Here is a 12,035-nt window from a genome sequence, read left to right as displayed (position 1 = left end):
CTGCCTTTCAACCTATGCAATAAGGGCCTTTAAAAATTCAGCTAAGCTTGTCGATGTGAATACTGCGAAAGAAATTTTCAAACTGGGTTGAAATAGACAATACTCTGTATAGAAAATATTGCAAAATGTCATTTGATAGATTAAAACAATGACTTTCTATATTGGTTATAAATAATATATATGTATATATATATATATAAAACATCAGAGAGAACTATTAGCAATTTGTGAAAGAGAGGATGTGACAGGTGGGCGTGGCAAGTGAGTCTGATTTTCTAGTTTATGACTCTATAAACAAACAAGATTGAAGGCTATAAAAATTATGCTTTGGATTAGCAATATATATTTATAATGAGTAATTTATGTTAAATTCCGTACTTCTCGAAGAGGTGGTAAATAAATTAGAGAAGAGGGAAGACCTAGAAACAATATCACAATTCTCATACTTGGAGAGTTTGACAAATTTTTTAAATATTTTCTTGTAAAATTAAAACTTATATAATATTAAAATTTGATTTATTAATTATGTTTTGATGCCAAGTTTATTTATATATATAATGCTAATAAAATAGTTTAACTAAATTTTGAATGTAATTCTCTTAAAGATCATGATGTGCTTACTTTCACCTACACATAGCGTGAGGGTTAATAAGCATATGTGATACACATACAATGACAGGTTGCTAAGTGCAGTACTTGCATAGTGTGTAGGATTTGAGAAAGACATGCGATAAATGGATATATCTTTCCTACTACAAAACCCCATTTAAAAAGAAATATTTCTTATTTGATAGAATTTATACATGGTACAAATAAGTATGTAAACACAAACACTAGACTGTACATGAAATGAAAAATCCTTTTAAAACTGTGCAAAAAAACGAATGTCAATCGATAAAGGGTCATGATATACTCATTTTGATCTACCTGTAGCGAGAGGGTCAATAAGCAGCGGTTATTGTGTTTGTGTGTAGAAATGGCTTTTGACAAGTGTATTAGTATGTAGTATGTGTTGTATTTATAAATTTTTTGGCTGGTTGAAATAATGCAATTAGTATTTTTTTTTAGTGGGACCAAAAAATATTCAAGCTTAGGACCTCCAAAGGGCCAGCACTGCCCTTGTTTACAGTTGAGTCAGTCTTTTCCAGGTCATCAGGCCATTTGTCTTTGTGCAGTGAAGCCCTGTTCATCTACTGTTAACTGATACAAGAAAATCAGTCAAATAAATAGCATTATTTCCAGTTTAACTGTGTTGTATGTACATTGTTTTGGTTTCTTCATCATATGACACCACTTAACCTGTTTGCATTTTTACATTTGATTCAGCCTTCATTATTCAATGATCAGTGACTCACTGTTGGCTAGTTCTTAGCATTCCTTTAGTTATTGTGGTTGTGACATATCTGTATGCAACTCTTTACTTAAGAACAGCATACAGTTACAAATTTCTTAAGAAATTCACTTCTGTGTACAGACCCAGTATTACAAAATGCCAAACTACCTTTGAATAAAAAAATAACAATAATACAGCTTCGAAAGTTGACACTATAGTATAATTAAAAACATGACTAAGTGAGTACTACACAGCATGATATGGCAGAACTCTAGACTGAATTCCACTGTCTTTGACTTTCATATTGCTTCATTGTTATAGCACTGCTCATTATTCATTTAAAACTGGATCTTGATTTTTTAAGTTTTTGCAGTAGCAACTCTGTTATACCAACTCAAATTGTGCATTTCACATCAGTGAATCCCATCAAGTGTTCTCTAATTTCAGCTTTATCAGAAGTTATGTTAGTAAACTAGTGGTTATAAAAGGTTGCAACAAATCGCCTTCCAATTTTATCATGTGAAAACTTTTAAATCTTTTGCAAGTAGTGGACACTTAAGTACAAGTAATTATCTCCAATTACCTCTGATATGAGTTGACCATTGTTCACAAGCTCATGAAACTTCAATCATGTGACCATCATCATTCATCTCTGTCAAAAATGTTTTACTATTGTTTTCAATGTCAGTTTCATTTTAATTTCAAATCACCATTAGTACTTCCTGTTATCTTAATACTAACATATTTTTTTACACTGTAATTTTTCACATGCTTACACTCTTTCACTGATGACTTAAAAATTCTTCTTGACAATGAATGAAACTTCATGTTTCTTTTCTGACTCCTTCCTTGCTGCCTTCCATTTTCTGTACTCAGTACTAGACAGGCAACATACACTGTCTGCCATATTGTGATTAAACATTAATAAACTGATTAACTTAAATTAGTGATAAAAATGATCAAAAACCCTGTATTTCCTCTGCTGATATAAAATACAACAATTAAATGAGGGAAAACAATGTTGTCTGCATTAGCCACACCTATTTATATAGCTGATAACAAGAACTTATGAAATCATTTATAGTTAAAACATTTTAGTAAGAAAAGGAGAAACTGTCCTTGGATTTACTTTCTTTCTGTGCTGCCCATCTGTCATGTGACTGTGCATAAGGCTAGATTCTAAAACTTACTCAAAATAACAAAGTAATGGCCATGGCTCAGTAAGCACTGGTGTGTTGAAATGTAATGCAACCTCTTTCTTACTACTTCGATGTAACTGACAAGGCAAATTCTGCAATATTTCATTTCAATCAATGTTCGTCTCTAATAATTGTTAATCTATATTTCTCATGTCTCATTTCCTCTTATTTTCTTCTTCCTCTTTTTCTTTTCACTTTGTTCAAAATCTTATCTGATTTTTGCATATCACTGTTACTACTACTATTTTTCTCATTGTTCTACCAGTATGGATGTTCCTATTGTTGTTTCTGTTGCCTTGACTTTGATGGAAGGTAGAGAGATGTTTCTGGATAGGAGAACTACTGAATAGCTTAACATCTTTGCATAGATATCTAAACTGTTTTATACCACCATGTCTTCCAGTCTTCATGTACATCTCAGACATAAGGTTATCACTGTTGACATTATATTTCCTGTGTCAGGTAGAGATGACACTCAGAATAGGATAAGCAAAAACAAGGTCTATACAGGATTCTATCATCTTGGTACTCGATGCTTAGTGTTGGTTCACCCAAGTTTAGAGGTACAGAGTTGTTGGCTATGCTGTAGAGAGAAGAATGCAAAACTTTGCCATTAGTGTTTTCATTTCCCTATCAGGTGGCATGTCTAGTACTAAAGTATCCAACTCCTAGATGCATAGTACTCTCAAGCAGGAACCTCTAATCTTCAGCATGATGTGCTGTCTTACATTTCATATACACATTGATGATTCAGATATGAATGGCGAACTTTTGATGACCTATCTGGATGGTTTGTAACTTGTAATAGTGACTGTTCAATTTGGAATTGGAACTCTCATTCATAGCAGATGTTGCTGTTGTGTTGAACTGTAAAGTTAAAGCCAGTGAAAGTGAACTCCTTAGGGTCTAAGAGTTTACACTCATGAAAGACTATGCTGTCAAAAAATTCAGAGCTTTTGTAGGTAGTATTTACCTTCCCTGATCCCCCTGATATTACAATAACCTATCATAATATGGGACTGAAGAAATCTGATGCACTTTATATGAATGCTTCTTTCCCAGATCAGTGTTTAGGCCTCAGTTTTACTGTCCTTCTCCTGCTGGACATATGAGGTCTGGTCCTTCACTGAGTGCATAAGTCCTGTTGCTCTCGCAAACACATGTCTAGGCTCTATTTTTTTAATGTACATGGATTTTAGTCAATATGTTAATCACCTGCTGTTCAGAATTCCTGTTCTTAACCTTGTCCACCATAATAAGCCTATTAGAATGAAGTTGCCATTATTGTGATGTGTGCACAGATGACAATAAGGTGTAAAACATACCCTTCCACCATCAAGAATCTCCTTGGCACAGGACTTTACTCTAATCACCTATAAATGGTTACTAGACATCTCCATATTGTTTTGACCCTTTAGTAACAGTGTGGCAAAGTGTCCTCTCCACTTGATGATCTGTCAACTTATCCAGTATGTCTGGTTGAGCTTGCAGTTATAAGTTATGTTAGTAATTGACCCATATTCCATAAATTCATCAATCCTACTGTTACACACAACTAGGCTCCAGGATTAATTTTACCAACAGATCAATCCCTGTCTCAGATTTGATGCTCAAAATTTTGTTGAGAATTTAACTAAGGTGGATATATTTTTATAAAGGGAGAGGCTACTTAATTTGATATTTAAAATATATATATCAAAGGTTAAAGAGGTTAAATGGTAAGAAGGATATACGAAGCCATACAGGATAAAGTTAAATGAGGAAGCTGAAAAGTTCACAAGAGAAGTCTCTAAATCAAATTTTGGCACAACTCTACTGGCAAGATATTGACCTCGTCTGCACCAGTAAGGCTAAAATGGGAACAATTTATTGTATTCATTGACATTCAGAGTGAGACTGCTGGAAGACAAAAGTACTGCATGATGTAGTTACAAAAAAGCACAAGATGAAGATTTAATAGGACAGTATACAAACTGATAAGATCAGTATAAAAGGAACTCTTTCCTACTTCCTGTAACATAGCCAGCCTCCACATAAGAAGTTAGAACCTGCCAGTGCAACTCCTGGTATTGTCACCTTATACTAAACTCAGCAACTACTTTTTTCACCATAACTACATTATGCTGACCTCTGCAAGTAAATCTTCCCTCACTAGATTAAATTAGAATATATGTCTTCTATAACTTTTGCTCTCTACTTGTATATATCATTGACAAAAATAGAAAAGCAAAGAAATGCAAAAACCTAAAGATCAGTGATACTACAAGTACTAAACAATTCAAATACCTCTTTAAAGAAACAAAAAGTTCTTCAGAAGTAATACAAGAACAGAAATTTATGTATTAATGTATTCTTTCATCTTCATGTTGAATGAATGCATAGAAGCTTATTTTTCCACATACTCTTTCTTTTTCAGGTATAAAACAGATACAAAATTTAACTTTCCATAAATTCTTTCTCCCTCAGATACAAGTACAGAAACTTACTTTTCTATATATTCTTTCATTACTTCAACTGCTTTCTCAGAATAAAACCAGATGTTGTCAATCTTCCTTGAGTAGCCTGGAATCTATGAGTGTAGAAAGTTAAGAAAACACACATTAAGCAAAAAATGCAACTAATGTTTCTAAAATCTTGACTGTATTCTATCTTCATAACAATCACTGTGCAATGGCTTGTTCAGCTAAGAAATGTATTGTCATTTCTTGCACTTGTACTTAATTGAGTCATCTTTTCATTCTAGCTATATGTCAAAATTATTGGACTTTAATTGAAAGTTTCATAATTAATACAACATAAAATTACAGATTTGGTGAAAAACAAGACAACTCTATGTTTCACATATACATCATTTATTTCTGACTATGGTTTTGCCAGTAAAGGCATCATCAGGTACAGACTGAAATGTTTTGTAAACAAAGAACCTGAAGTGATCTTGACATGCATCTAGAGACAAGTGGGGAGGAGCTTAAGTTTGTTTGGTCATTTAGAATTTTTCTGGATTTGTTTTTAGGCTTCTATTTATTTATCAAATTTCCAGCCCATCTAGATTTTTACCTTTTTCACAGTTATGTAAAATTTTGCAGTTTTTTCTTGATCAAATTGGTATTTAGTTTCAATAAGGTGGGAGGCAAAGTTGAATCCATTTTCCTTAATTTCCAGCATCTTGAATGTTCTTTAATTCTCATTTCTGTGGAATGTTCTGTTTGACCTATACATATACTATTTCAGTTTTGACATGTTAATTGGTAAACATCACTGTTGCTGTAATTTTTGATTCTGTCTTTACTGTTGCAAAACAAATTTTCCTAGGTTGTTTTTACAGTAGGCCAGTCTGTAGATTTCTTTGTTTAGTGTGTTATATATTTTATGAGAAGGTATTCCAATGTAGCTCATCTTAAACAATTTTTTTTTGTTCTTCTTGTATTTTGGTACAGTATGTGGATATATTGATTTTAACTTTATGGCTCTCAATTTTTTAAAGAACAATGTGTTAATGAACTTTGTTGTATAACCATTGTTAACAGTAATTATTTGGTCTTGGTATATATATATATCAGTGGAACCATGAAAGCCTTGTTGTATTATAACATTCAGGACAATGCTGCACTAACTGCACTGTTTAAATTCTATGGGAAAGAATGTACCATGCCATACAATATTTCATGTCTAACAGTGATTTGAGACAAATAGTATCTATAATCACATTTTGGAACATCATTTAAAAGATGAAGGTTTGATTGTTCACTTTGAATTTCATGAAAAGCTACATGATGGTTATCTGCGCTGGCCATCCCCAATTTAGCATTGAAAGACTAGAGGGAAGGCAGTGCAGTTAGTCATCACCATCCTCTGCTAACTCTTGGTTTACTCTTTTACCAACGAATAATGGGATTGACCATCACATTATAATGCCTCCAAGGCTGAAAGGGTGAGCATGTTTGGTGGGACAGGGATTGGAACCCATGATCCTCAGATTGCAAGTCAAGCACCCTAACCACCTGGCAATGCTGGGCCTGTTTTATAGTTTTAAATTCAGTTTCCTAATCTTCATATGACAAGGGTACAGAGATAAATCTGGGTAACAACCTATGGAACATGGCAAGTTTGTGAGATATTGGATGTCTTGAAAAAGCATATATGATGGTGTCACTACAAGTAAGTTTTTAAAGATTCTGAAGGAATGTATGCCATTATTTATGTCAATATTTAAGTCCAAAAAAATGAATGTTTCCATTTTCGCCAAATTCCATATTAAATTTAATAAATTTGTTTTGTTGATTTAGAAAAGTTTACATTTTCTTAAATCCAAAATGTATTTCCAATAATACTTATATCCATTCACACTATAGCCATTACTCAGCTGCTAGGGTTTCTTTTCCTTTTCCCATTCAAGCATTGGTCTGATTTTTTCTTGCTTTTATTTCCAACTTAATTGTCCTTGGCGATATCTGTCTCACAACACTCTCCACCTATGTCAATGTACCCTCTATTTTGGAGCTGTATATAAGCAACTTCTTCAGATAATATTTCACTTTTTCAAGTCTGACCCTATCCACAGTCTCTAACACCAGCTCTTACTGTGGAGGAAGGCCAGGAGAGTGTGAGGGAGGTAAATATTATTGGAAATAAATTTTCAATTTAAGAAAATGTTAACTTCCAAAACACACTTACGTTCACTAGAATCCCACATTGATAAGGTGTAGGGGCAGTGAGGTCATTATCAATACAGAATGCATATCCATAGATTGTGGGCATGCCAAAAGAAGATTAGCTCCCCAGTGGAGGAACTGCACTACATTCAGAACAGGTATGCTCTTCACCCGGGAACCTAAATCATGCACTGCAGGTAGAATTTAATTTGATTCATCATCACCACTGGCCAGACCCCAACCAGGTAGCTGAGGTCCCACTGCTCAGTGTTAGAATTATAGGGCCATGGCCCCTAAATCCCACTTTGGTGGCTAGGTCATTTGGACAACAATATATGTATTTGTGAGTGGATCCAAACCTTAGACATAGACTGAGTGCTCCCTTGACAGGAAATGTAAGACCCCACCGTAAAATTGTCGACGTGAAGCATGATGAATTTGCCCCTCACTAATTCCAAACCTTGAGACATCACTCTTTGAACAGCAAGAAATTCTAAAACCACTGATGTGAAGGGAAGACTCATCATCCTTCCATAGGCCCTGGAATTCCTGTTGAGATATGCACCCAATCCCCGAAGAGAAGCAACCATGAAAAGATGGATCTCTGGACGAGGTGGTGTTAGAGGAACACTGATTGTAGTATTGTTCTGCTCTAACCACCACTCTAGACCAAAGATGTTGATCCTGAATAAGGAGACTGGGGAATTGGTTACATGGAGATCACTGAAGGGATCTTATGTGTGCTCGTCTCAAAAGAATAAACAATTCAAGTGATGCCCACATCCCCAAAAAAGAAAGAACCATCCACGTAGTGGGAGAAGGAATCATGAGAAAGAATTGGACTGCTTATTTCATATTGTTGAACCAGGAGGGAGTTGGCTGAGCCTGACTGAGCTACGTGTTGAAAAAACACCCAGATGGATGATACATTGTGTTGGAGTGAGAAGAGATGTCTTGGCTCTAATAAGAAATCCTACCTTGGTTGCTTTGGAAAGCAGTATCTAGGTGTGACATTCCACCAACTGACAAGATGGTGCCAGCAGTTGCCAAACATCCATGTAATGGTGTGTGCACTGGACCAGGGAATAGAGGTGATTAATACGATTTTGGTGGAACACATATGGAACCAATGGTAGTCCGAAGGTCAGAGCCCTGAACTGCAGCATCAGACCCTTGTGGACAAAATGAAGATGATGATGGGATGACTCCGCTATTGGAACATGCAGATAGGCATCAGCGACATCGAAACTTGGTCATCCATAGTCCTGGCAAAAAATACCAATGCTGAGTGAGGAATGACTCCATCGTAAACTTTGGAGGATCTAGGAATTGATTTAGACGAGAAAAATCGATGACTGGATGCCAATCTCACATCTTTGGCAAAACAAACAGATGAGAATAAAATCCAGGAAGAACTGGAAAGACTCTCCACTGCCCCCTCGACCAACAAATTTCTGATAGCCATAAAATGAAGTTCTGAACCCTGAGGATCTGCAGGAGGTGAAAACACTGCAGGTTGGGGGAGATAATGGTGAACTGAATGACTAATCCTGATGCAAAGACCTGTAGTAAGGGTTCCCACACATCCAGAAATTCTTGGAGATAAGCCCCACAAACCCCAAAAGCATACAGTATTCACTGCTGCTGCTTGTGGTGTTCCAACTGAGCAGAAAAACCTTGTGGATAAGGGTGGAAACTATCCTGGGTACAATGGACTGAGGGGCTGATGTTGGGGGTCAGGACACTTGAATAGGGGTAGGACTATGACCCCTATAGGAGCAATGGAAAGTCCAGATGCTAATGAAAGGGATGAACACAGATGGGCAACATCAACCCTTAAATCCAAAAACTATGGTATGTCCACAAAAACAAGGATTCGAGAAAAGAGCTTCATGTAATTCATGGAGGGTGGCAACAGGTAAACAAATGCTCTCCAACAACTTATCTATACTCAACAAATCCCAATAACATACTTGTCAAGAGACTAGAGAAAATGCAGAAGCTGACAATCGAATCAAGAAAGATGCTAACAATGGTCCCAATTCATCATAAAATTGATGTAGCGATTGCTTAAAGGTTTCCAAAAAAGTGTGTAGGGATGATAAATATCTCATCAGGCAAGTCCTAAAGAATTGTGATCTACTCAGGTTGACTACGGACTCCATTCTGGAACCCCACATTTCCAGGAGCAGGCCTATTCTCTAATAGTCTAAATATGCTTCCATCTGGCAGTGGCAGGTTAAAGCAAGTTGTCCTAAGAAAAGTGGCATACAATGCATAGCTGTTACTTCAAGTAACTGAGCAGTAAACCTCCCCACAAGAACTGCAACATCAGGGGATAGAGGGAGAACTAAGTACTTGCCCTCAAGGACGATACAGGCTCAAAAGCAACCAGGGAAAGACCCAAAACATCACACAAAATACCAAGGGAGTAAAATAAGATGCTGAAAAAAGCAAATCGAAATTCTTTTCAGAATGTCCAAGATCGCTCACAAGTGCAGCCTCAGAGCTCCGAAGAGAAATACTACTGCATCAATGTACGTCCGAATCTCCCTACAGCTATGGTCACAAACAGCCTCAGACGAGAAATCCCCCCCTAACTCTTGTGCAACACTAGATATCAGAGATGGTATAGGATAGACTTGATTTGCCTTCATGCCAGGTACTTTAGTTAAGGAGTTCATGCTATAAATCAGGTTGCCAAATAAAGTTTTTATTTTTTATTTTATTTTATTTTTTTTTTATTACAAAAATTAAACAGATAACACAAAGAATGCTCAAAGTATCTCCAACAGAGAATCCCATTAGGAACACTCTGTCGAGAAAAAGTGACAATGTTATCTGAAGGAGTTGCTTATATACAGTACCAAGATAAAGGGAGCATTGGCAGATATCGCAGAGGGCAATTAAATGGGGTATAAAAGACTGGAGCAAGCGAGAAAGAATAAGATGAATGCTTAGATGGGAAAAGGAAAAGAAATCCCAGCAGTCAAGTAATAGCTGTAGTGTGAGTGGAGGTATGTTTTGAAAGTTACAAAACTGTTGAGTTGACATTTGGATCCTATCCAAAGACAAATCAACATATCTATACCAATACTTAACGTGTTTTGTATTATTTTCTTCACTAAATTATCCATGAAAACTTCTGCAAGTAAAGTCATTAAATTTGAAGTGGTTCTGATCAAGGCAAGTTGTTATTATTGTTTTTAATTTCTGGGCTTGAACAGGGTTTAATTTTTCTATATCCATTACAACACTTACAGTTTGTTTACATTCACTAACAGGTATACTGGTGAACAGACTACGAACACCAAAAGAAACATTTTTCGGTATCTCTACAATTTTGATTTTTTGTTATAAGCTCCAGTTTTTTTTATACCAAACTTAAGTTTAAAACCAGTTAAGATTTTTGAAAATATTTTGGAATTTCTGTGCTAGTTTGTAAGTGGGAGCAATAGTATAGGAAACAACAAGTCTGATAGAGATATTCTTTTTGTGTAGTTTAGGAAGTCCATACAGATGTGGCGGGTGGGGATTCATAACACTTAATGACTTAGTTTGGAGTTCAATAAGTATGCATTTGTTGTTGTTCAACAAAGACTTAACATTGTTGTTAAAGGTTTTAATGGGGTCTATGTTTAGGAACGTGAAACTGTTAGAATCAAGAAAATCATTGATTTTACCATGATAATCTTGATTTTCAAGTGCAACATTTGTATTACCTTTGTCAACTTGTATGATTACTAAACTATCATTTTTATTTTTAGATTTTATAGATATTATCTGCTTGGATTCCTAATCTCCATTTTTAGCATAGTTCTTGGAAGAAGTTTGAATGATTTTAGAACATATATTCTTTGTTCCAGAATCAGATTCAACAGTAAGTGCAACCTCTATATTTATTGCATGATTTTCAAAGTCTTTTACACTTAACCTGGTTTTGGGATAATATTTTAAACCTTTACGAAGTAGATTAGACTCAGTTTTTGTGAACTTTGATTACCAACTTAGGATGGAATTTTAAATGGTAATCTTCTATTAGATTTGAACTATTTTCCTCTTTAATTGGACTATCCAGTTTTCTATTCTGCTTCACGTAAGTACTATGTATCAGGACATCCCATAGAAACAAGAATTAAAGAACATTCGTGAAGCCAGAAATTAATGAAAATGGATTCACCCTTTCATCCCGCCTTACTGAAACTAAACACCAATTTGATCCAGAAAAAAACTGCAAAATTTTACATATCTGCAAATAAGATAAGAAATTAGACAGTTTGGAAATTTTAGAAATAAATATAAAAGTATAAAAACAAATCCAGAAAAAAGTTCTAAAATGACCAAACCAACTTAAGCTCCTCCCCATTTGTCTCCAGGTGAATGTCATGGTCACTTCCGGTTCTTTGTTTAAACATATATATAAATCCTGCTACAAAACATTTCAGTCTATACCTGAAGAGTCATTTACTGGCAAAACCATGGTTGTGAATTAATGATGCATTTTTGTAATTACGGAGTTTCACCAAGTACCAACAATTTCAAGTATTAATGATATACAACATAAAATCATTTTCTGAATTTTTTAGCTCAAAACTGTTTAATATCACTGTTTGAAAATTGAGCTAACACTGACAAATCCCAATATTTAAGTAACTATTCTAAATAAGCTATGATTTACCCTACATTTATCCCACTTTTTTTACCCCCAAAATTTGATGTCGAAATCTTCTTGTGTATGAAGGTATGAACAATATATATGTACATTGAGTGGTCACAAGTAAATATACACCCAATTTTTCATCATTTAACTGATTTATGCTAACTAATTTGTGTTCACAGACCACTATATAA

At 35.1% G+C, this 12,035-nt stretch overlaps 1 protein-coding gene across 1 annotated transcript in view; it reads right to left on the bottom strand.

Annotated features, from left to right (window-relative positions):
* The window catches only part of LOC106461464 (5'-3' exoribonuclease 1-like), a gene marked incomplete at its 5' end in the record, with an annotated part of 93,251 nt that overhangs the window by 13,064 nt on the left and 68,152 nt on the right, over window positions 1–12,035 (bottom strand). Inside the window, one exon of the mRNA XM_022388435.1 lies at window positions 5,019–5,101. Within this exon, the coding sequence (XP_022244143.1) occupies window positions 5,019–5,101 (83 nt within the window). The remainder of the gene's footprint in view (window positions 1–5,018; window positions 5,102–12,035) is intronic.

This window comes from Limulus polyphemus, unplaced genomic scaffold, assembly GCF_000517525.1.
Source record: "Limulus polyphemus unplaced genomic scaffold, Limulus_polyphemus-2.1.2 Scaffold965, whole genome shotgun sequence".
Lineage (NCBI taxonomy): Eukaryota > Metazoa > Arthropoda > Merostomata > Xiphosura > Limulidae > Limulus > Limulus polyphemus.
Note: the sequence above shows the minus strand (reverse complement) of the source record. Positions and strands in the feature narration are given on the sequence as shown.